Genomic DNA, 26,559 nt, shown 5'->3' with positions numbered 1-26,559 from the left:
CTTTCAAGAGCACTCGGGAGCTCCCGCTGCTGGCGGGGTCAATATACATGACGCTTACTCTGGTGCTGCTTGGGGGTGCGAGTTTCTTCCTGTTGCTGTCATGCAAGACGTCCAAGTGGGCGCCGTCACACCGGCTGCACCTCTTCTTCAAGCGGCACTCGGCTGCCATATGGCTGCGCGCACAGCGGTAACAGCGGCGGTTGGACTTTATCCATTGACTCACCTCGTCGGCGGTCATCTTCTTGAAAGTGTCACATTGTGACAGCCAATGTTCTTTCTCGCAGTACTGGCATACAATCTTCCACTTCTCTTTCGTCGAGGGGGTGTTGTGGTTCTTGTTCCGCGGTACTGATTCGGCTTGGTGCATGACGGTCACCAGCCTGCGGTTATCGTTAGATCTCCGAGGTCCATCTCTGGGGCTTGGTCCACTCCGCACGAACGTATCCAGTCATAGGCTGCTGACTTCTCTCGCGAGGAAGTCGGCCAGGTCTAGGAGGGATGGCTCGGGACCGTCGGGATCACGGTGGTCTCTTTGCCGCCTGAAGCGCTCTTGTCGGGCTGGAGGTAGCTTCTCTAATATCCTTTCTACATTAGAGTTAGCATACAGTTCGTTTCTACCCTTTTCCTTTTGAGACCCCAGCATCCCTACCAGGGATTGTACCTTGATAGAGAGGTCATCCAATGAGCGATTGTCTGTGGCTGGGGGGAGAGGGTCAATATTCCTTATCTCTTGTATCACGTAGTCCCATATGCGTCCATAACGCTGGTCGAGGGCTACTAGAGCCGCGGTGTATGGGGTACTTGAGTTGGAATATGCCAGCGCTATATTATGCGCTCTGGGCACCTTGAGGTGCTTGAGGAGGATAGCATATTTGTACGACTCATCAGGGACGTCGGACATCATAGTCTCTAAGCACATCCGTAATTCCGTGTACTGTGCTCTGTCCTCGTGCGTAAAATCCGGGAACGTCGGTGTGCCAAGGTACGATGCCATGGATGGCTGGCACATCGGTGAGCGTTGGGGGAGAGGCCTCCTGGGCGAGTCTCCCCGTACGTGTCGTCGTGGGCTGGTACTTGGTGGGTACCAAATCCCGGGTACCCAGGTGCTGTTCCTCGGGGATGGCTGTGCGTCAAACTCACCCCTGAGTTGAGTCGGGGGGTCTGTAGCGCAGGGCCTCGGGGGTAAAGTCTGGGCTGTACTGGACCTCCTGGTCCTGTGGAGTACGATGCTGCTGGTGGGCTTGACCTTCCTCCTCTTCCTCTTCCTCTGCTAGGTCTTCTAGATCTTGAAGTCGTCTATTCAGTCTCTCGGCGGCATAGGCCGGTTCTTCCCGGTTGCTGGGTCTCGCATGGACCGGTCGGGGAGGGGGTTCGGAGACGTGGATAGGCTGTTTCTGTTGGCCGGGCTCCGGGTCACTTGGTCGGGTAGGGGAAGGTGCCCTAGACCCTTGTCGTGACGATGCCCTGGAGCTCCGTGCGGAGAGAGGGGGTGTCGCCCTGGCAATCAATTGCTCCATTATCTGCGCCTGTAGCCGGTCGCGCTCTGCTTCGCGCTTGATGTGAGCGATGTCGCGCTCTGCTTCGCGCTGGGCTTGGGCTGCGTCGCGCTGTGCATTGGCGGCGTCGCGCTGTGCATCGGCGGCGGCGCACTGGGCATCGGCGCGGTCTCTTTCAATATTCTCTTCCGTCTGGAGGCGTCTGGTCTCCAGGCGTATGCGGTCGTCTTCACTCCTTTGCTGCGCCTGGAAGCGCTCTCGCTGGGTTGCAGAGTGTTCGCGTTCACTAAGGGATTGCGCTTGGAGTTGCGCGTGAAGGCGCTCTCTTTGGTCTGCAGATTGTTCGCGCTCACTCAGTTGTTGAGCCTGCAGGCGTTCTCTTTCCATGGTAGAGTGTTCGCGCTCACTTAGCTGTTGCGCCCGGAGGCGCTCTTGTTCCATGGAAGAATGTTCGCGCTCGCTAAGCGTCTGTGCTTGGAGTCGATCGCGTTCAGTGGAGGCTGCCAGGGTGGCGATGAATGCCTGCGCCAGCATCTTGTCCGCCTCGCTGGGGGAAGACACTGATGGAGGTGATCGGCTTCTGACAGTGCTCGTTGGAGATCCGTTCTCCTGGCGCGCTCCGAGGAGGTCTATCTCCTGGGCGCGCTTCTCTTCTGGTAGTGGGTCGGGTTCCGTCCCTGGAGCGCTTTCTTTATCCTGGAGCTCTCCGGGGACCGTCCCGTTGACGTTGTCGGGGGGTATAGTCATGTCATGTCCCTCCTGGTCCCCCCCGTGAGCTTGGTCAGTTACGTTAGAACCCACTAGGGTCTCTACTGGCAAGGTCGCCTGGTCGGTAGGGTTTGACATGCTTTTACTATCCGCTTTTCCCGCATTTAACGTCTGTATAAAGCTAGGTATTAGACTGGCAGCGTAGTCCTCTAGGTAAGGAGGTGGCTGACGTCTGCGCTGCGGGCGTTCTAGCTTAGGAGAGCCGCTTGTGGAGTGTTCACCGCTGGCCATGGTTAACATCAATATTATATTTAGATATTACACTGATATTCCTCCGGCTCGAAGGACCAATTGTAACTGAGGGGTACAATTCCCTGACTGTATTGAGAGTATGGTATCATTAAACCACTACTTAGTTATGTACTTTAATTACTGGCCATACAGTACACGGTATATCTGGTGAACACCCACACAAGAATACGGCTTGACAAAGAAAGTTCTATTTAGAGGTATTTATTATTAGAGCAGCAACAATAGGTTACAAATTGAGAATTATGAATTGCGCTTATATGGCGAAGAACACTTAAGTAGGTCAAGAGCGTAAGTCCATGAGCATCATAAGATGGGTATAACTGACGCCACCTGTAGCATAAGAATTACATAAGGCACACTCGTAGTCAGCTGGAGATACTGAGGGGTTCCCTCCGGTTGTAAGCCAGCAGGGGAGAGGAATGTTCGGGAGCAAAAGTCTGGATCAACGAGGAATAAAGAGACTCCAGATACAGGAGCCAGTGCAATAATCCTTTGGTCCGTAGACAAAGCAACAGCTATACTCCAGTATGCAAGACAGCATGGATGAAAGCTAGCCAGCCTCTGTGGTCCTAGAGGCGGGCTCGATGGTGCTCCTCACAGGGTAGATCCCACACAGCAGTGGGGTAGACGGTTCTTTGCTCCAGCAGCCACAGTACCAAAGCAATATAATCCAGCCGGAAAAGGCTCTGCATTCGCCGGTGTAGGTTCTCCGGTGTACATATCCAACGGTTCTCGTCTAGGACTCCTCGGATGGCGGCACGAGTTTAGGCCGCCCAGCCTGGATAAGTGCACTAGCTAGAGTACGACGAACCGGTGGTAATGCTGGTCACTGTAGAACGGTAGCCGCACGATACACTATAAATAATAGACTATTCCTTTACAATAGAATAAGTCGAACTCGACGATACAGCGTTAAACTCTGACACTTTAGCTATCTATTTGCACGCGGTTCTCAAGGCTCTATTTAGGGGCAAAAGGGGCCCACTTCACGGCACGTTGTATCGTGGTGATGGCTTCAACGTTTTGGTCTAAGTGCTTCTGTATCCACCTGCGACGTATTTATACGTACGGTGAATAATCTAGTGCCAACCTCAGTTCTGTCTCGTATTACTGCGCAAACCTGGACATGTTGAGACATGTCTTAGCGGTAGCTTTGAACTTGCCATTGGGGGTATGGCCGTTGGCGCCTAGGGGTCGCTGTCCAATAGGAGAACGAATATTATGGTCTGGCCTGTACCTAGGTAAAGGGATATTCTGTGTATATATACAAAGAATATACAAGGGATATCAGACGATATACAAATATTATACAATATATCTCAAGTAATAAATATATATATTCGGTTTAATCTGACCCTTTGTAACAGTGTAGGTTAGTTTATTAGGACAAGTGCATGACAGTACGGTTAGTTAGGGTTAGATTTATTTATTTAATTTTTATGTTTTTAATTCAGATAATGGTTGAAGAAGTGCGTCTTTAGTCGACGGCGAAAGATTGGACGTGTTTCGGCTGTCCTAACTGGGGTGGGTAGTTCATTCCACCATTGTGGGGCAAGGACTGAGAATAGGCGACTTCTCTTTGATGACCCTCCCGGAGCTTGGATAGGAGTATGTCTGAGGCGGCCAGAAGATGCAGAGCGTAGGGGTCTTGAGTAGGGTGACCAGGTCAAAATGGTTCAGTCGCAGGACAGCAGCACTCCTTTTTTTCGGGACAATGCGGGACACGTAGGGGGGGGGGGCAGACCGTAGGCTATATATAGTTCATTTTGTTATTAATCTTATTAAACTCACCTCCGGTTTTGGGGATATTAGCCTCCGGATTCTATTGCCCCCTTCCCTCTGGACAGTGTCCCGGCGATACTCCCTGTGTATTCTGTTATTATAACAAACTGACCCTCTGATTCAGTTCTCAATAATAGTCAGGCCAGACTTGCTGAAGAGGCGCTCCTCTGAACAACTATACGTGACGTCCCCCTCTCAGGCATGCGTTGTTCATGGGACGGGGTTGGGTTGCACTCCGTGCAAGCCCACATAAGTACTCGCTATTTGCATATCAATAGCGCCGGTCGTCAGGTGTGTTAAATACGTTCTCAGATACATTCACACCTAACTTTTTGTGAATGACATGTGTTACATTCCATTCGTAGAGGCAATTAGGAACTGTCTGTAGTCTGCTGCTCAAGCAAGGGGACATTTATGGGCATTCGCGGGAGCGCGCGCACGCGCCGGGAGCGCGCATGCACGTGGCACCATTAGGTGCGTGCAATCCCAGTTGATTTCAATAACGCACCACTGCCCCCTCTCCTTCAGTTTGGGGATCATCTGAAACGGATCTCAGCCACGTCGTATACTTCTTGTCCCAGTCTCTGTTATATGAGCAAAGTCTCTTTTTTTTGCTTCCATTTCCTTGTTTTTCTTATCTAGCTAAACAACTTGTATCAGTAATATTGGCGGTCTTTCTTCTGACTACTCGAGTGACTGACGTCACACACACAGCTGCCCCGGCCTCGCTCGGACAGGTGACAGGCAGTGGTGCGTTATTGAAATCATCTGGGGTGACACGCACCACGTGCACGCGCGCTCCCGGCGCGTGCGCGCGCTCCCGCGAATGCGCATTTAATGTCCCCTCGCTTGGGCACAGACTAAAGACAGTGCCTAATTGCCTCTACGAATGGAATGTAACACGTCTTCACAACAAGTTAGGTGTGAATGTGTCTGAGAACGTATTTATCACACCTGACGACCGGCGCTATTGATATGCAAATAGCGAGTGAGCTTGCACACCGTGCTACCCCGTCCCATGAACAACGCATGCCTGGTGACAGGCAGCACGACTCGCGAGACTCGAGTGAGCTGCTCGGCAGCCTCGGCTGGAGATGCATCCAGCTGCAGGACCACAGCACCGACACTCTCAGGACCGCAACACTTTGCGGACCCACACTCTCCAGACCCTCACTCCCATTGGCTGATTTGGGTCACGTGACCGTCCCACTCCAATTCAGCCATTGGGTGGGACGGTCACGTGACCCAAATCAGCCAATGGGAGCGAGGGTCTGGAGAGTGTGGGTCCGCAAAGTGTCGCGGTCCTGAGTGTGTCGGTGCTGTGGTCCTGCAGCTGGATACTTTTGCTCGGCTGCGCAATGCATTGGTTTGTGACGTCGCCTGATTTTTTTATTTTAAATATAAGAGGGTATTGGAACGAGGCATTAAATTAACAACATTTAAAACATTTTTTAAATAATAATCTTCTATAAACAGAAGCCTCAGCTCAGATGTTAACAGATTGTATTGTCCTTGAAAAGTCTATTCTAATGATCTTTCGGTGTGTTCAGTCTATCGTCCCTCTGCTATTCAGTCCAATGGTGGTCAGGCCTGGTCTTTAGCCTAAACCCTCCTTGCGTTAGCCGAAGCTAATGATGATGTGTCATTCTTCCCCCCCCCCCCCCCCCCTCTCTGTGATGAGAGGAGAGAGTATCTTGGTCTCTTCCCTCCTGTGGGATTTGTTTCTTTGGTCTGCCTCACACCCGGAAACACTGTTCGACTTATAGATCTTCGTCATAGCAACGATAGCCCCGCCCCTCTTCTGGTTGTCATGCGACGCGCTGTCATGACAACCGCGTTTAACCTTTACACACATCAAAACACAGTTTCTACTGTTTCATTAAGGATGTCACCCCTCTCCCTCGCTCTGCCGCTATCAGCTCGTTCCAGATCGGAATGTCAACATTCGGCCCTGCTAAACATTCTGCTGGCTACTGCCTCTGAACCGCTTCTTCTATCACCGTCTTCTAAGCCAAGCACATTTCGACCTCTCTGACCTGGCACCTTTAGATGCTACCATCTCCCCCCAATCTATACATCACATACATTGAATAAACCCAGTTTTCTCTCACCGTGGTGAATATAAGTATGGTTTTAGAGCGGTCTAGGGTAATTCCCGAAATGCTGAGTTATAGCCGTATATGTAAATTCCACTATAGACGTTGTCGTTTCTTGCCTGTACACGCTATTATTCTGAAATCAAATCTATATCATAGGTATTATGTTCCATCATGAATGCATGAAAGGTGGGTGGGGGGTAGTTTCTGATTATTTGATTGTCAGTAACGGCATTTGTATTGAACACTAAAAATGCTTATCAGCCCGATCGGTATAAAAGCATTGCAGGATCAAGCAAAAATGTACATCAAATCGTCCTTACCTGTGATCGGGAGTATTCCAAAAATAATATATATTTTTTTTTAAACCTACTTTCTATAGAAGCAGCTGGGAGGTGTGCTGTTTTAAGTGAGCGTGGATTATTGGATTGATTGATTGATTGATTGCTAATTTTATTACTGTCCGCCTTGTTTCCAACTGGTTAAGCTTGGCGACTCTTTCGAAGTCGCTCTCTTTCGAAGTTGGTTAAGGTTAGAGTTTGGAATCAGGGCTGGTGGTCTATCGCCCTGCTCTAAAGACAAACTCTAACCTTAACCAACTTCGAAAGAGAGCGACTTCGAAAGAGTCACCAAGCTTAACCAGTTGAAAACAAGGCGGACAGTAATGAAATTTGCAGTCAATCAATCCATCAATTCAATAATCCACGCTCACTTAAAACAGCGCACCTCCCAGCTGCTTCTATAGAAAGTAGGTAAAAAAAAGATTTTTCTTTGCAATTAATCAATCAATTCGCACGATTTTTATTTTGTTCCACAATGACTCATGACCCACTAATTACATAATCCAACATTGTGTAAGAAACTAACACATTCGCCGTGACAGAATCGTTTTTCATTTAGTCTTTATGACCCTATAAACATATCCTTTCGTAACGTTTACTGTCCGCCATCTTGCTTTCACTTCTAAAAACTTGCATGGCGGATTGATAGTAATTCGGTTGTGGGCGGGTCCTGGGACCAAGAGCGTTGGTTATAACGTGTAACTTGACTGTTTCAGCCAATCAGAATCGAGAAATTTGCATGCCATTGTATAACCTGCCATACATTCCCCAATGATTCGCTAGAAATAGTGGGGAGCTAGCTCAACATGTTAACAAGCTGGCATTGAACTGAGTAGAATAGAGAAAAATAGTACAAGGACAAAGAGTACATTTATTTAAAAAAAAGGGTAAAAATTCAATAAGATTTCTCTGACAGGACACTGCTCTGCACAGACTGTAATACATGAAAGTTAAACTGTTTTATTACAGGCTTTATAAAATGTTTCATTTTTACATTTAGTCATTTAGCTGATGCTGGTTTGCTGATAACAAACTATCATTACACCTGGGTAAAACAGAGTCCATTCTCTTTGGATCAAATAACAAACTCAGCAAGGCCAACGGCTTCTCTGTTACAGTGGGTGACAATATTGTCACAAGGAAAGATGAAATGACACACCTAGGATCCATCCTAGAGGAAAATCTTTCCTGTGACAAAATGGCAACCAATGTAATAAAAAAAAGTCAACCAACGAACAAGATTCCTGTACCGGATCTCCTCTCTGGTAAACAAGAATACCCTGAAGACTCTAACAGGAGCACTCATTCAAGGGTACTACGACTATGCTTGCACCGCATGGTACCAAAGCACCTCAAAGGCACTAAAAACAAGATTACAAACTGGTCAGACTACTGCTTGACCTTACTCCTAAAACCTACCTCACCCCTGCCCATTTTGACAACCTAGGATAAGTCGACGACACTACACCACTAAGGTACCCATGTACATGTCGAAATACTTCCCAAAGGTCAGTGAATACCACAGCCACAACACCAGAGGGAGTTCCACAAATCATGTTCAACCCAGATTCGGCTCAAACAAGGGTAAATGTCCGAACCCTCCCCCCCTCCCTCCCAACCCCCCCCCCCCCCCCCCCCCCCCCTCCAATGTACAGTTGCCTCCCCCTCAAATGTATATATTCTCTTTTAGAAACTCTGTCTGTAAAAAAATCAGTACTGTATATTTATGTATCTTGTATGCCATAAATAACTGGATATAACACTACTGTATGTCATAAATGTTATGAATAAAAAATGGGGGACTCTGATGTAAACAAGACGAAAGTCTTTCTCTGGTCTGCATCCCCTTAACAATTGTGTGTATTGAGCCGTACTGTATTTTACCCATTCTGCAATCTGTTAATAAAAGTTGCAATCAATCAAATGTATCCAAAGCGACTTACAAGTTCTGTACAACAAGTACAACTCTGGCAGCTAAGGGTAAGTAACATTGTTTGTCAAACAGTGTCAAACTTGAGTGCTACAGACTTGAGTACATGTGTGCATTATTAGCATAGTAGGTAATTATCTGGATGCATGTGTGTGTGTGTGTGTGTGTGTGTGTGTGTGTGTGTGTGTGTGTGTGTGTGTGTGTGTGTGTGTGTGTGTGTGTGTGTGTGTGTGTGTGTGTGTGTGTGTGTGTGTGTGTGTGTGTGTGTGTGTGTGTGTGTGTGTGCGTGCGTGTGCGTGTGTGTGTGTGTGTGTGTGTGTGTGTGTGCAGACTAACATGTGTAAGGCGTTCGGACCAGGGGCAGACATGTTTGAGAGCACCAGCATCATTGGACACAACATCTACAGGAAGGCTAAGGTACATCCATCCATCTATCCATCTATCTATCTATCCATCTATCCATCTATCCATCTATCTATCTATCTATCTATCTATCTATCTATCTATCTATCTATCTATCTATCTATCTATCTATCTACAGTATCTATCTATCTATCTATCTATCTATCTATCTATCTATCTATCTATCTATCTATCTATCTATCTATCTATCTATCTATCTATCTATCTATCTATCTATCTATCTGTCTGTCTGTCTGTCTGTCTGTCTGTCTGTCTGTCTGTCTGTCTGTCTGTCTGTCTGTCTGTCTGTCTGTCTGTCTGTCTGTCTGTCTGTCTGTCTGTCTGTCTGTCTGTCTGTCTGTCTGTCTGTCTGTCTGTCTGTCTGTCTGTCTGTCTGTCTGTCTGTCCGTCCGTCCGTCCGTCCGTCCGTCCGTCCGTCCGTCCGTCCGTCCGTCCGTCCGTCCGTCCGTCCGTCCGTCCGTCCGTCCGTCCGTCCGTCCGTCCGTCCGTCCGTCCGTCCGTACACACACACACACACACACACACACACACACACACACACACACACACACACACACACACACACACACACACACACACACACACACATATATTAGGGCTGTTGTCGTATCAGTTAAAGATACTAGGTACTTGCGTTGTCTTCTCAAACCAGAAGTAATACTCTTGTTAAAAAGGGATGTCCAAACAAACGCTCAGATGCTTCTTCAATGAATATTTATTTATCAAAAGCAATCAATGGTTGCTTCAACACTTGTTGTATCTCAAAAACACTGGTTGTTTACAATAGTTCAAGGTCTGAATCTGCATCCAAACTAGTCTAACAAAATGTCCGCTGGTCTTATCAACAAGAGTCCTCTGTGTCCACGTCCTTGGCAACATGAATATAACTTGTTCTTGATTGATGAGGCGTCCTTTCTCCGTCTTCTTCAGCTATTCTATTTCATCTCTCCTCCTATAGTGTCTGATGGCCCTATATTTATAGCAGGCCTGGGTCCAGGTGATGACCTCACAGCTAGTAACATCATAACAGGTTTTCCTCCAATCCCAAACAGTTAGTTTCTGAGTTTGAAAATGTAGGCGTGGCTTCCCACTAACTGCTTGGCTGAAAACAGTATTTCTTTCCAACTCACTTTAAGGCTAAAAGCATTGTTACTATTACATTTACTACACATGATATTTAAATATGATTCTTGGTCTAGTAGTTCTACATAACATCCCAGTGTGATTAAAAACCTTTTACTCATATGTTTACCCAAGTCTGTTAAAGTCCTTTGTTCTGATTTATTTAAATTCACTCTAGGTCATTCTCAAAAACAGGTTTACTTTCAAACAGTGGTTTCCTAATTATCTACTAAACTTATCTCTGTAAAAATATATTTAAAAACATTTTTCCATCACAGAATGTGTTAAAGTTAGAGGTTCTATGTAGGATTGCAAGTAACTGTCTAACTGCATAATATATAACTGTTTCCACTAGAGGGCGCTCTAGGCGGAGCCACTCATGCTACCACCAGGTGGCGAGTATATAAAGAGATGTCTCCTCCCCCTCTACCTCTTTCCCACCTGCCTCTCAGAGAGAGGAGAACTCTTGTACTGTTGCTTACCATGTGAATAATAATAAACCACGCCAAAGGCTAAAGATAGAAACCATGCCTCTTGACCACATTATTGTCGCTCCATAGCCGGATTCTGTCAACAGGTTATGGGCCCAGATCACGCAGGGGCAAAATAATAAGGGTAGCAAGTTTAGCTGAAGTATAGGCCAGGTTAGCGCCGGGAGTACCGCGTGGCTAGACGCTAGGCCAACGGGAGCTAAAGCTACGCCCACCATCAAAGAGCAACATGGAATCCAACACGACGATCCTGCGCGTCAAGAGGAAGCGGGGCGCCGAGCCCCGGGGAGGCGGCACCGGGGGAGACGGAGCCTGCTGAGCCCAACGGAGGCGAGGGGGAAAACCCCGTCTTAGAACTTGTGGCGACCAAGGGAAGGAGCAAATGGCCCTCATTTAATGGAAGGGCAGAGGACTATGAGCTCTGGGAAGAGCGCATGTTATGCTGCATGCACGGTGTGGGACTGAAGACGACAATCTTGACGGCCCCCACGGGAGACCTGACGGCGGAAGCACAAGCCCTGGACGACAAGCGTAACACAGATGCATACTGTGAGTTAGCACCACTGCTCGACGACACAAGCTTGGGGCTGATATTCCGCAACACTAAAGACAAAGGCAGAGAAAGCCTGGGGGTGTTGAGAGAGCATTATATCGGGCAAGGAAGACCCCGAGTCGTGGCCCTCTACATAGCACTAACGGAGCTGGCGTGTTGGCGATGCGAAGAGAAAGGCCATCGGAGAGGTAACTGCACAAGGACTTTCTGGTGTGGCTTCTGCAGATCCACGAGGCACACAGACAGAGCGTGCATGAAGAAACGTGACCAGGGCGTGCGATACGTGCATGGACAAGATGGCGGCCATGGACAAGATGGTGGTAACGGTCGGCGTGAGACGAATCGAGGTGACGCCCGGAGAGTAGCGGGACAAGAGGGCTTCATCCCCAGGGCGCAGACAGCGTACGTCACCAGGCCAACGAAGCTACAGCAGGCCCAAAGGAAGGGACTGATCGTGGACACAGGTGCATCGTCCCCAGTGGTGCGTTATTGAAATCAACTGGGATTGCACGCACCTAATGGTGCCACGTGCACACGCGCTCCCGGTGCGCGCGCTCCCGCGAATGCCCATAAATGTCCCCTTGCTTGAGCAGCAGACTACAGACAGTTCCTAATTGCCTCTACGAATGGAATGTAACACATGTCATTCACAAAAAGTTAGGTGTGAATGTATCTGAGAACGTATTTAACACACCTGACGACCGGCGCTATTGATATGCAAATAGCGAGTACTTATGTGGGCTTGCACGGAGTGCAACCCCGTCCCATGAACAACGCATGCCTGATCGTCCCACGTCATCAACGACAGGCGTCAGTTCAAGAACTTTGACAACACTTTCCACTAGGGCTGGGCGATATAACGATAACGATAAAACTGCAACAGGGCAGTTTTAAAACCAGAGACAGTGGACAGACTTGTCTTTCTTGCCTGCAACTTAAAGTAATGGCTTTGCTTGTCCAAATGACAATACTGACCAAATTGAGATTTATTTTCCTCTTGTCCATTTATTTCCAAGTTCCAAGTTTCTTTAATAGTTGTCATACAGAAGTACAGAATACTTTTATACAAAATGCTTCTTACTGTTACTGTTACGCTTTTGTTTGCTTTCTAATTTAAAATACAGTTTGAAACCGTCTGTACACAGTAGGCTATGTGTGCTAGCAGAACTAGACTCCAGTCACAAGTCACGGTGCACATGTGCGGTGGTTTGTCCACCAAAAAAGCGCCAAAAGATCGAAAATAAACTAGCAGAGCCAGAACTGTTCAACTCCCCTGGAGCCACAGCCAGCAGAGAAGCCAGTTTACTTTCGCTTTTAAACCAGCTGCAGCCTGAGAACTGGAGTGTGAGGGGATGTAACACTAAAGATGGCGGCAATGACAAAGAATTGCTGCAAAATAAACATACATCTGTTATAAAAAAAAAGAAAAGAAAAAACTTTTTTTTTAATACTTATAACAATTCGATAATTATCGATATCGAGAAATATGATAACATTATCATATCGTTATCGCGATATGATTTTTTTCCATATCGCCCAGCCCTACTTTCCACCCAGAGAGACACCTTTTTAGACTCAGGGGCAGTGGACAGATTCATCGATTCCAGATGGGCTGAGGACTCTAAAATACCTGTACATTCCCTCCATAAGCCCTGTAGTGTCACGGCGCTTGATGGACGGCCATTGGGTACAGGCAGTGTCACCAAAAGAACCAATTATTTATCTATGCGGGTTGCTTATGGGAACCATTCTGAGCGCATTCGATTCTTTTTGGTGGATTCCCCCATGTATCCCATTGTGCTGGGTCATTCTTGGCTTAGTAAACACAAGCCACTGATAAATTGGGGTGAGGAGAGGGACACTGTCATGCAGTGGGGCTCCCAATGCCGTCACCGTTGTTTCCAAATTCCTCCGTCACCCACGAGTTATGATCAGTTTAGTGGGAGTGGTTGTGATCCTGTTGAAGCAGTGGGCGGTCTTGGTTTCCAGAGCCCACTCTCTCAACCATTGCACTCCCAGCCATCTGTCGATCAGGATGGGAGTTTGGAATGGGATCCACAGTTTGATTGGGACTCCCTCGGTGAGGAGGTTCTGGCGGAGGACAGTTTAGACAGTTTAGAGGCTCTGTGTGAGGACTTCTCCTCGCTTACTTGTACAGCTGACCCCCTCATGGAGAGCACCAACATCATGAGCGTGGAGTCACACCCGTTACCAGAGGGAGTTCCCACTGTCTATGCTGACCTCAGTGAGGTGTTTAGCAAACAAAGGGTCACCATCCTGCCACCGCACCGACCTTATGATTGCGCCATTGAATTGCAGCCGGGCTCTATTCCCCCTCGTGGTTCCTTGTACTCGTTGTCGGTCCCCGAAAGCGCAGCTATGAACACCTACATCAAGGAGGCTGTGGCTACCGGTTTTATTAGACCTTCCACTTCACCTGCGGGTGCTGGATTATTTTTTGTGGGAAAAAAGGATGGAGGACTGAGACCCTGCATTGACTACAGAGGTCTGAACAGCATTACAGTAAAAAAACGGTATCCCCTTCCCCTGATGAACTCAGCGTTCGAACGCCTCCAGGGGGCATCCATTTTTACCAAACTTGATCTCCGCAATGCCTACAATCTGGTGCGCATACGCCAAGGGGATGAGTGGAAGACCGCGTTCAACACTCATAATGGTCACTACGAATACCTGGTGATGCCATTTGGTCTTATTAATGCCCCTTCAGTTTTTCAGGCGTTAATCAATGACGTGCTCAGGGAGATGTTGGAAAAGTTTGTTTTCGTCTACTTAGATGACATTCTGATATTCTCCAAGTCCATTTCTGACCATGTCAAACATGTCAGGCAGGTCTTGAGGTGCCTTTTGGATGCACGTTGTTTGTGAAGGCTGAGAAGTGTGCCTTCCATGTCCGCTCTGTGTCCTTTCTGGGATTCATTGTATCTGAGGGGAGGATTCAAATGGACCCCAAGAAGGTGTCATCAGTGACAGACTGGCTTACACCCGTCTCGGTCAAGCAGGTGCAACGATTCCTAGGATTTGCAAACTTCTACCGTCGTTTTATTCGTTTATTCGTTTATTTCAGTTCAGTGGTAGCACCTATCACTGCACTCACCAGGAAGACAGCACCTTCCCATTTCCAGTGGACTCCCAAGGCTGAGGCAGCGTTCATTGAGCTTAGGAGAAGGTTCAGTTCTGAGCCTATCCTCATTACTCCTAACCCATCCCTGCCATTTATCGTCGAGGTGGATGCTTCTGAGCTTGGAGTCGGAGCTATTCTGTCTCAACGCTCATCGTCCGACGGTAAGGTACACCCATGTGCGTACTATTCACGTGGGCTCTCGCCGGCTGAAAGAAACTATGATGTTGGGGACAGAGAGCTGTTGGCGGTCAAGTTGGCAGTGGAGGAGTGGCGCCATTGGCTAGAGGGAGCTGAACACCCATTCACAGTCTGGACAGACCATAAACATTTTGAATATATCCAGGGTGCTCAGAGGAGAAACTCGCGACAGGCTCGCTGGTCACTGTTTTTCTCTCGGTTTAATTTCCTCCTGACGTACTGTCCCGGGTCTAAAAATATCAAGCCGGATGCTCTTTCCCGGTTATATGATGGATCAGAAGAGGACCGTCCTCCTGAGCCCATTGTTCCTGCAGGACAGATCCTAGCTCCTGTGACATGGAGCATTGACTCTGCTGTGCGGAGGGCACAACGTTTGGAACCAGATCCGGGTGGGGTGCCCCCGGGTCGGTTATTTGTACCAAACAGCATTCGTTCTCGGGTGTTGAAGTGGGGCCACTCCTCTCAGCTGACAGGACATCCCGGAGTGCACAGAACTCGTGACTTCTTGGCAAGAAGGTTCTGGTGGCCTGGTATGATGAAGGACATTCAGGAATTTGTGGCAGCCTGCCCCGTTTGTGCATGGAACAAAGTTTCTCAACAGTCACCACCAGGGCTGCTTCATCCTTTGCCCATTCCTAGTCGTCCGTGGAGCCACATTGCCATGGATTTTGTGACTGGTCTGCCTCCTTCTAATGGTCACAGCGTCATCATGGTGGTGGTGGATAGGTTCTCCAAAGCAGCTCACTTCATTCCGCTGGTCAAGCTGCCATCTGCTCAGGAGACCGCTCAATTGGTGGTTGACCATGTCTTCCGAATTTATGGCATCTGCCAGGACGTGGTGTCGGACCGTGGACCCCAGTTTACTGCTCGGTTTTGGAAGGCATTCTGTGCTATACTGGGTGCGACGGTTAGCCTGTCATCAGGGTTCCACCCGGAGAGCAATGGGCAAACAGAGCGCACCAACCAGTCTATGGAGAGTACGCTTCGCTGCTTGGCCTCCTCCAATCCGACCACTTGGAGTCACCAACTGGCATGGGCAGAATATGCACATAATTCATTGTGCAATGCATCCACTGGTCTCTCCCCATTTGAGGTTCAGTTTGGGTATCAGCCTCCACTGTTTCCTGAACAGGAGAGGGACGTGGGGGTGCCATCTGCCGAGGCGTTTATCCGTTGGTCTCGGGCAACATGGAAGAGGGTGCGTTCGGCTTTTGTGCGTGCTGCGGCCCGGCACAAGCGGTCGGCGGATGTACACCGTCGCCCTGCGCCTTCCTACCGTGTGGGCCAACATGTGTGGCTTCCCACACGCGACCTTCCATTACGGGTGGAGTCGCGCAAACCCGCTCCCCGTTTTGTGGGCCCTTTCACTATTGTTCGCAAGATAAACCCAGTCACGATGCGTCTTCGGTTACCCTCGTCGATGAGGGTACACCCTACATTTAACGTATCCCGCCTTAAGCCGGTTCGGAGGAGCAGGTTGGTTCCTGCAGAGAGACCTCCACCTCCCCCTCGATTCGTTGATGGCAAACCTGTGTATACTGTACGGTGTATCCTGTCCAGTAGGCGGGTTGGTAGGGGTATACAGTACCTGGTGGACTGGCAGGGTTATGGGCCAGAGGAGCGCATGTGGGTTCCGGCCAGGGACATCTTGGACCCTGAGCTTGTTCGGGAGTTTCGGAGACGTGTCTCAGAGGGTCCGTCTGGAGCCGCCCCCTAGAGGGGGGGTCCTGTCATGGTTTTTGCCTTATTTCACCTTTCTGTGAGGGACAGCTATCTATTTTTGCTTTATTTCACCTCTCTGTGAGGGATAGCTGTCAATCCCTGTTCCCTGTGGTTAATTGCCTCATGGGTCGGCAGGTGTGTGGGCTTGATTGCACCTGATGCAGTGCAGCTGTGCCTATGGCCATGTGGAGTCTATTTAAGTTTGGAGATTGCAGTGTCAACTGCTTTTTCATTTCCTAGTGTTGGTTGTCCTTTTGGTCACGCTCATTATATTGAAGTGTAGTCTGATCTCTGATTCAGAATTGAGCTTTATGGTAGTCGTTCTTATTTTAGGCTACTCATGTGATTCTACACATAAACTCCCTTAGTGGAGGTTTATTGTTTTACTTTTTCCAATATAAACTCCTTTATTAGGAGGTGTCCTTGTGGCTTATTTACTTTTATACTATACCTCTTTATTGAGAGTAGTCCTGTTTTTTGGGACTTGATTTATTTTCTTAATTACTCATTTTGAGATTTCCACCTGTAAAGGTTGTTTTCAGTTGTTTAATTTGTCCCCTCTCCTAAAATATCTGTGTAAGCAGTCTAGTGGTTGTCCGTTTCACGGATAACTTTAAGAATCCCTGTTATCTGCTCATGACCCACACACACACAGCCCTCACACGGTATGTGTGAACTTTAATCAAGAAATTCAAATAGCCTACTGTTCTGAATTTAGTTTCTAGGTGACCAAGCTTTTATTAATACCATTCCATTGTCTTCGTAGGCGCAGCTGCCTTGCATGTAAATTAACTGATTTAATTGCCTACCATCAACCCCATAGTATCAGGGCCCTCTAACTACTTACACTTGGGAAGTCAATCCAAAGATCTTCATCTTATTTCAAAAAGGGAATTTCATCCTTGTTTTGCACTCCCAAGTATAATTAATCAGATAATTATACGACACTGTCAAAGTTAGTGTGTTAATAACGTGTTAACGCAAATACATATTAACACCACTAATTTGATAAGAGTATTAAACATTTTAAAAATAACCATTTAAGACAGAAAATTGCTTAATCACAGTTACGTAACTATGGACAATCATGCGATTACAGTTTATTTCGATTGCATGAACACTAAAAGCAAAAGTATTACACAATTATCAAAACCTTATACTCAAGGAGCAAAACATATATACAATGTCAGCCTCACACTTTTTGCAAAACAATACACAGTGATTTGCAAAACACTAAACACACTTATGAGCCAATTGATTAAACACAGCCATCAAGTGTAAACACATGATTGCTTAATTGTAGACACACCAATCAGGTTTAAAGTGGAGATGAAGCAGTGAGCAATGTGATCCTAGTTTGTTTGTTGTGTACCTTGTGTAAGACAGGGTTCTATAATCAAATGTGAAATCTATCTTATTTGTCTGAAAAATATAATATAATATCCCTGTTTTCAACATGGGCGCCGCCATTTTGTTGCTGACGTCATGGCTGACGTCATGCCTTTGGTTGGGTGTATACACTCTGGTTAGCTGCCTATAGTGAATGGGTCAGTCAGCAAATAAAATGTTGCCTACAAAACAACGGGACCGCGGTGGTTCTGTTTGTATTGCTCCTGGCTGTTCAAACTAATTTTACCATGTGAGAGAGAGGAAAGTTGGTTAATTTCCACAAACTACCAGTGAAAAAAACAGTGTTGTTGACATGTTGGCTCGGGCTGGCTGCACTCAGGCGGCGCGACCAGCCTGTTGGACAGGGAAGGAGGATCTGCAGAGAACACTTCATTGCCTCGGATTATGTTGTTGGGGTGGGATGTTTGTCCAGAAGACCACTAATCAGCTGAAGCCGGACGCGGTTCCCTCGGTCTTCGACAGACAGACCGGCGTTAGCTCTCGGGAAACCGGAGCATCGCGGAGCATTCAGCCTGCTGGCTACCTAGACCCACTTCAACCAGCGTCGCGGAGCATTCAGCCTGCTGGCTACACAGCTTGTCGGTGTGCTGGAGCCTCTGCAAGCTAACGGTAGCTGGCTCCAGGCTCCAGCACACCGACAAGCTGTGTAGCCAGCAGGCTGAATGCTCCGCGACGCTGGTTGAAGTGGGTCTAGGTAGCCAGCAGGCTGAATGCTCCGCGACGCTCCGGTTGCTAACGCTAACTAGCTAGCGAGAGCTAACGCCGGTCCCCGGCTGGTGCCAACTAGCTAGCGATCGCTCCCGAGAGCTAACGCCGGTCTGTCTGTCGAAGACCGAGGGAACCGCGTCCGGCTTCAGCTGATTAGTGGTCTTCTGGACAAACATCCCACCCCAACAACATAATCCGAGGCAATGAAGTGTTCTCTGCAGATCCTCCTTCCCTGTCCAACAGGCTGGTCGCGCCGCCTGAGTGCAGCCAGCCCGAGCCAACATGTCAACAACACTGTTTTTTTCACTGGTAGTTTGTGGAAATTAACCAACTTTCCTCTCTCTCACATGGTAAAATTAGTTTGAACAGCCAGGAGCAATACAAACAGAACCACCGCGGTCCCGTTGTTTTGTAGGCAACATTTTATTTGCTGACTGACCCATTCACTATAGGCAGCTAACCAGAGTGTATACACCCAACCAACGGTATGACGTCAGCAACAAAATGGCCGCGCCCATAATGCTAAATGCTTCAGAAATGTACACAACAAATCGTTTTTTTTTAGAAACTGCTTATTTTTATAACGTGACTTCTTCTGTGGCTTATCTAAATACTAATGTGATGCTATGAATATGTATTTATCGCACTGCTTCATTTCCACTTTAAGCACTATACAAATGCAGCAGGTGAGTTCACCTGTCTTCAACCAAAATTGAATGAGATTGAAGTACACAGAGAATGTGCAAATATACAATAAATTCACCAAACACTGCACAAGAACAATGCTGCAGAATGAGACATATACCCAAATACATGTCAACACGTTTTTATAAATGAGTGTATAGTTTTTAGTGAAAAGAGTGTTTCATTTAGAAAAGGATCTGAGGTGGTCTGGTAATTGTGTGGGGTTGTGCTAATTGTGTGTAGTGTTTTGAATATGATATATATGATATACGTACATACTAATATAATTATTACTAAATTAAGGCTATACTGTATATATTATTGTGTGATTGTGTGAGTAAAATGTGTTGTAATTCCAGGAGCTGTATGCGAAGGCAAACAGAGAGCTGACTGGGTTTCTCCACTCTGCTCATCAGTGGGTCAATATGACGGATGTTACTGTCCGTGTCAACGACACACACACGGTCAGTACACACATACACACCTACAACACACTGTGACAGACTGTGGGGTGTTTTGACCAGATTTGAATTAATAAAATACACACGGCACAAAGTAGAAGCGAGTTTAACAGCAGTTTTATTGCTGTTTAGGGGAAAAGGAGAGGTTAAGGAGAACGTCAGCCAGTCCGTAATTCTTGAGAATCGTCTTGGTCGGTTAGCGGGGTTCGGTACACATAGATCGGTTCTCATACGGGCGGGGGCTGATCCGGGAGAAGAGATGTCGGGCAAGCAGGGGTCGATACACAGACGGGTTCTTCTCAGACGATCGGGGGTTATGGTACACAGCGGGGTCCTCCTTCCAAAAGTAGATAAACACAGCATGGGTCACACAGACAATAATCTTCCTCCTCCTCATCTTCCTCCTCCTCTTCTCTCAAATATTGCTCTGTCTCAGCTATTATTGGCAGCTTAGCCGTGTGTAGAAGGAGGTGCTGCTTGGCCCCGATATATTTGATTCCCTGTTTATGTAATATAATTTGTGGAACCAAATAAAGTATTAAAATGTGTGTGTGTGTGTGTGTGTGTGTGTGTGTGTGTGTGTGTGTGTGTGTGTGTGTGTGTGTGTGTGTGTGTGTGTGTGTGTGTGTGTGTGTGTGTGTGTGTGTGTGTGTGTGTGTGTGTGTGTGTGTGTGTGTGTGTGTGTGTGTGTGTGTGTGTGTGTGTGTGTGTGTGTGTGTGTGTGCGTGCGTGCGTGTGGACATGCTATGGTGCTGGTTGTGATGGTGTGCTTGTAACCATTCCAGGCTCGAACATGTAAACCTGCCCTGGGCCACAGCTTTGCAGCAGGAACCACAGATGGAGGAGGAGATCTGAACTTCACCCAGGGTCAGTACACCACAGCCAGGGTCAGGGTCAGACCTACTCCTATCCAAGCTCCGGGAGGGTCATCAAAGAGAAGTCGCCTATTCTCAGTCCTTGCCCCACAATGGTGGAATGAACTACCCACCCCAGTTAGGACAGCCAAAACACGTCCAATCTTTCGCCGTCGACTAAAGACGCACTTCTTAAACCCTGATTCTCCCACACCCTAACTCACACACTCCCATGTAATTTTATCCTGCCCCCTCCCTCTTGTATCTCTTCTTATGCTCCTCTGTCCCCTGTGTGCTACTGTACTTTGTGTTCCCCTATTCGTGTGTTGTCCTACTGTCCTACTCTCTGAATGTACTGTCTTGTCCTGCTGTGCCTTTTTGTATTTTTGTATTTGTGTATTTTATATTAGGACATTGATTTTAAGCTTTGACTGTACAGCACTTTGGTTGGCTCTTGTGCTTTTAAACGTGCTATATAAATAAATTACCTTACCTTACCTTACCTTACTTTCTTCAACCATTATCTGAATAAAAAAAATAAAAATAAAAAAAAATCTAACCCTAACTAACCATACTGTCATAAACTAAGCTACACTCAGGGCCGCCTCAGGGGGTGTGCGAGCAGTGCGGTCGCAAAGGGCCTCGCGGGAAGGGGGGCCTCGCACAAAAAAAAAAAAAAAAAAAAATTATTATTTTTTTTATTATTTTTTATTATTTTTTGCGAGGCCCCCCTTCCCGCGAAGCCCTTTTTCATCACAGACCTAAAATCTAGTTTTGCTTATATGCTTATATATTTCACATTAGACACGTTTGTAGAATGTTCCTGGCTCTGCGGCTCTGCAGCAGACATACTCACTATTGGAGCTCTGGGGCTCTGCAGCAGGCATACTATTGGTTTCAACGAAGGGAGGGGTTACATCATGTGTACGCCGGCGTGCGTCAGCTGCGTTTGACTATTTCGCGCGTGCAGCTTTGGAGGTTATGCTTAGTTATGCCAGCCAAAACAAAGAGGACGGTCATTCGGCAGATGGACTGAAGATGAAAGTTGTTGCATGTTAGACAGTTCAGTCAGGCTAGCCATCCCGGCTAAAGGCAGGGACAGCTAGTTAGCTTTAGCTATGTTATAATATCGAGTGCTAACGTGTGGTTCAATCGGGATAGCCATGATGATGTCGGCTAGTAGCTAGCTTAGCTAAAGGCTAACTAGCGTTAGCTAACCTAGAGAGAGCGCGTGCAGCATTGTTATGCCAAGATGAAGAGGACGGTCATTCGGCTGATGAACTTCGTCAACTCCACGCGGTTGTCTCCATCCTCTTGGACGTTTGGTGAGTTTTTAATGCACTCTATTCTATTCCCGCCGTGGATATATCTCTCTCTCTCTAGGGAGCCAAACGGGCCGGCTAGCTGTTGTAGTAGCTAACGGTGTGTGGCCTGGTGTCAGTACCTGGCTACTCTATTTGCAGTTAGCCTATTTAGCTGATGTCCGCCATTGGCTCCTTGCTACTTTGTTTTCTCTGGTATAGACCCTCTTCTCTTTGGATTTAAGTGTTGATCTTTGTCCTTTTGGATCTATGTATATTCATGTTGCCTTTGTGAAGTTATCTTTTCCTTCTGTTTTGTTCTTCCATTAAAAGTTGAATATCCTTTAGGGCAGGGGTCAGGAACCTTTTTGACTGGGAGAGCCATAAAAGCCAAATATTTCTAAATATATTTCATTGAGAGCCATATAGTATTTTTAACGTATAATGAATTAAATATGTCTTACTTTTAATGCGACTTCTGGTGCTGCATGGTTTTGCTGATGGCCTTGTAATCTGGTTCATACGTGGTGAGGTTGAGCTTCATGCAGGCGTTGAGGCTTCCATCAGTTAAACGTGAGCGTAGGTTGGTCTTAATGTTCCTCATATGCAAGAATGACTGCCCACATGCATATGTAGAGCCAAACATGGTCAATATATGGCAATACTCATGCTGCATTGTGTGGTATGTCACAGGAAGCTCGTTCCAAGTTTTAAGAATCAGCTGGTCTTCAGGTTGAAGATTTTTTATTTCTGTCCACTTGTGTTCCCTCGCCAGCTCTGCTCGCTATATCTTCAGCTACAGATACTATTAGCTGTATCTTCAAAACTAATTTCTGTTTACTTTTAAATGACACAGTATTATTAAGAAATATCACAAGTATCAAAAAATTTTTTTTTTTTTTTTTTTTTACTCAAAAAATTCTGGGAGCCATATGCTGTCACCAGAAGAGCCATATATGGCTCGCGAGCCATAGGTTCCCGACCCCTGCTTTAGGGGCTCATCTTTGCTTATCTCTCTCATACATGCTCTCTCTCTAACACACACACACAGACATGCTCTCTCTCTCTAACACACAAACACACATGCTCTCTCTCTCTCTCTCTTTCTAACACACACAGACATGCTCTATATCTCTCTCTAACACACAAAATTACATGCTCTCTCTCTATATATTTCTCTCTCTTTCTAACACACATATACATGCTCTCTCTCTAACACACACACACAAACAGACATGCTCTCTCACAGGGCCTCGCATTTCTCCCAGGCGGCCCTGGCTACACTGTAGCACTCAACACTTTGATGAACATTGTTACTCAGCTGATAGAGTTGTGCCTTTCCTGATGGCTTGTTGTACAGAACTTGTAAGTGGCTTTGGATAAACGCCTCAGCTAAATGACTAAATGTAAATGTAATGTAAATGTACACCACCACCAGCCTAATCCAAGCCTGCTCATCTGACCTGGGACCAGTTGTATATGCAAATACTGATTTGTGGCGCAGTGGTTAGCACCCTGAACTCCATTACTGTGTGGAGTTTGCATGTTTTTCCCTTGGTTCACATGGATTTCCTCCAAGACCTCCGGTTTCCTCCCACAGACCCACACTATACAAGACATGCTAGTTAGAGCTGGTTTCCTCCCACACTATAAAAGACATGCTAGTTACAGTTGGTTTTCTCCCACACTATAAAAGACATGCTGCACGCGTGCACGCAGTTGTTGGGGGGATGCAGACCGGAGAAAGACTTTCGTCTTGTTTACATCAGGGTCCCCCATTTTCAATTCATGATACAGCACAGCTTGAATACATGCACACCCTGATAAATTGTTTTATTTGGTTCTAACTGGATTTTATCTCTTTTTTTTTATCTCTTGTTTTTCATCTCCTGTTTTACATTTCTTTTTATTCTATGATACATGTTTTTTCTCTATTCTATGATTAATTTTCATTGTGATATATGTTTTCTTATGTTCTATCGGTGTATGTTATCTTGTGTACTGTATATGTATGTTGTTGGACCCCAGGAAGACTAGCTGCCGCTAAAGCATCAGCTAATGGGGATCCGTTTAAATAATTCAATAAATTAAAAGACATGCTAGTTACAGTTGGTTTCCTGCCACACTATACAAGACGTACGGTTATGTCTATAACCATAGTTATATGAGTGTAGTGACGCTCTCAGTACTAGCACTGAATACATTTTCACATGCACCTTTACACACCCATCCGCCTGGCCACACCCCCATCTGCTCCTCTACATAAGCAGGGGTGTGGCCATACTAACAGCTCCTTCCCAAGTCTTTCACCACAAAGGCGAAGACCACGGGGTCCTCAGTGAGTCCGACGCAGAGCGTCACTACACTCATATAACTATGGTTATAGACATAACCGTACATTATAAGTCGTGTAGCTCCGCTCTGCGTCATACTGGAATACAGGAGCTGAGCAGAGCGGAGCTCGACAAATGTACCCGCTGAGGCCCCCCACAACCATCAGAACCGGGGAGGACCCGAGCCCCCGGACCCCCCTAGCGGAGGACAGGGGGGTATCGGATTCGACTGTGCGAAGAGGAGTTTAGCAACTCAAACGCACAGGGTGAGCAGACCGTGGGACTTACCTTCCACAGAAGAACCCACGACTACACAAACGCGCAACCCACATGCCACTAGGGAACGAACAGGAAGAAATAAAAACCCTGTTACAACCCCTAATATCACGGGGTCAAGGGCAAAAACCCAACCCCGTGGCAAGGCCGTAGCAGCAGAGCGCGAAGGAGGACCCAGCCCCAGGAAGGGACTGGACCCCCCGGAAAAGGGGGCCTGGTGAGGCCAACGACGCCGCAGCATCGAGACCCCACCAGGCGGTCACTAGTGACACCACCCCCCACATCGCCAGTGTATTCGGACAGGGCCCATCCAAGAGCAGGCGCTTCCCCCCTACAGCACGCCGCCCCGAAGCACTCAAGAGGCTACACCCACAGCGGGACCAGGCAGCGCACCGGGGAGACAACCCCCAAAAGAGGTCGATCCCTCAATCCAGGCAACAGGCCACTCGACCTGAGCCTGGAGCACTGCGGACTAGACAGGCGCCAAAGGGGTCTGCTGAAACAGCACCCCGGCGGAAGGGGCGTATGCTGGCATGCTGTGCACCATGTCGCAGCCTCCGCAAAAAAAAACTCGACTCTCTAGAGGGGCCGAGGCAGAGAAGGCTGACATGATTGGCAGATGTCATGAAAGGTGCGGGGGCACACTCACAGGTAGACAGGGCCAAACCCGGCCTACCCCGAGAGTTGACTCCGCTACCAACACACCAGGGAACCAACCACCCCCTTGGTTCTAACATGAGGCGGTTGTTCCTATAACCCCCCAAGAAAAAACTCCAAAACACAACTGCGGATATACACTGGCTATACAGCAGTACAAGTGTTTCAGTTTTTAAGAAGGGTTTAACCCAGGCCAACAGGTTGACGAAAACAAATTTGAACCCGGGCCCGACGGACCGGGACGTACACAGGGATGCCAGAGGAGTTCTACAAGGACCACCTCAACAGCCCCCTCCCAGCCCCGCCAAGCAGGAGAAGAGAGGGGCGAAAAAGAATGGAGAAGGACCAGGCTCCTTCAGCACGGCGCAAGGTACAACACAACGTGGACCAAGCAACAGTGAGGGATAACACGTAGTAACATAACCACGAACATCTCCATAACGTCAAACCCTGCAACGCCCGGGCCGACCCGGCATTTCCCCCCCGAAAAAGCACAAGTCCCTCAGGGTACCAGAACAGCAGATCTGCGCCCCGGCGGACAACGGGTTAACTGACCTGGTCCAGCACGACCAGAACCAATCCCGTGCCCTAATCACGCCGCCATCCCCAGTCCCAGGAGGGGGGTAGGTACGCGTGTCACTAGAACGGGCTCCTGAGAATATCCTCCCGCTGCTGCTCTGAGAGGGTTGCCCTCATGGGCCTTGAGCTTAGTACTCCACCTGTTGACTGGGAAGAGGAGTACTCTTCTTCCAGTTCACAGCAAAACCCCTGACTGGTGAGGAATTCCACCACCAGCCTGGTATGAAACCTGGCGATCTCCTCTGACCGGTTGAGGACCAGAATGTCGTCGAGGTAGAATACAATTCTTATCCCCTGACGACGCAGTGGGTCTAGCGCGGTCTCCACGCACTTGGTGAATGTGCGAGGAGCCAGAGAGTAGCCGAACGGCAGCCTCTCTTACTCGTACGCTATGCCCTGAAGCAGGAAGCGTAGGAATTTCCTGTGAGGAGGGAAGATCGGGATGTGAAAATACTAGGGCTGTCAGTTTATCGCGTTAATTAGATTAATTAATTACACAGCAAATTATCGCGTTATGAAAATTAACTCAAAATTTATTACAAAAAAAAAGATTTTTTTGTCTTTTTTTAAATACATTTTTTTTTTATCTCATTCATTCCATAATAACGTAGAATACACATTACAGACTTTTTTTTATATGGTCCATTTGCATGTTCTTGGTATCTGATTCTAGGGACATCTATGGATCTCAGGGAATGTATTCCCAGTGTCAGAAATAAATACTGTGTCTGTTACTAGGCTTGAGTAAATTGTAATGAACCAAATGAGAATATCAATACATTTTTTTTTTTATCTTTGACTGTGAATAACACTATGCTCAAATTGACCAGACCTGAAAAATCTAAGCAAATTAATAGATGGAAGATGATTAAACAGAAAGTTTTGTAGATACTGTACTGAATTCTGCCATCCGGACACATGCAATTTGAAATATGATTATAGAATATAGAATATCAGGCATAAAATGGTTATGCGATTAA

The 26,559-nt window shown here is 47.3% G+C and overlaps 1 protein-coding gene across 1 annotated transcript in view; it reads left to right on the top strand.

The window, feature by feature from the left end:
* asah2 (N-acylsphingosine amidohydrolase 2) overlaps positions 1-26,559 on the top strand; it is a gene marked incomplete at both ends in the record, with an annotated part of 101,171 nt that overhangs the window by 52,916 nt on the left and 21,696 nt on the right. Inside the window, 3 exons of the mRNA XM_084323053.1 lie at positions 8,996-9,082; positions 19,478-19,582; positions 20,365-20,446. Coding sequence (XP_084179179.1) covers positions 8,996-9,082; positions 19,478-19,582; positions 20,365-20,446 — 274 coding nt within the window. The remainder of the gene's footprint in view (positions 1-8,995; positions 9,083-19,477; positions 19,583-20,364; positions 20,447-26,559) is intronic.

This window comes from Notolepis coatsorum (assembly GCF_963971535.1).
Source record: "Notolepis coatsorum genome assembly, chromosome: 10".
NCBI lineage: Eukaryota > Metazoa > Chordata > Actinopteri > Aulopiformes > Paralepididae > Notolepis > Notolepis coatsorum.
This window is presented reverse-complemented; position numbering and strand designations above follow the sequence as displayed.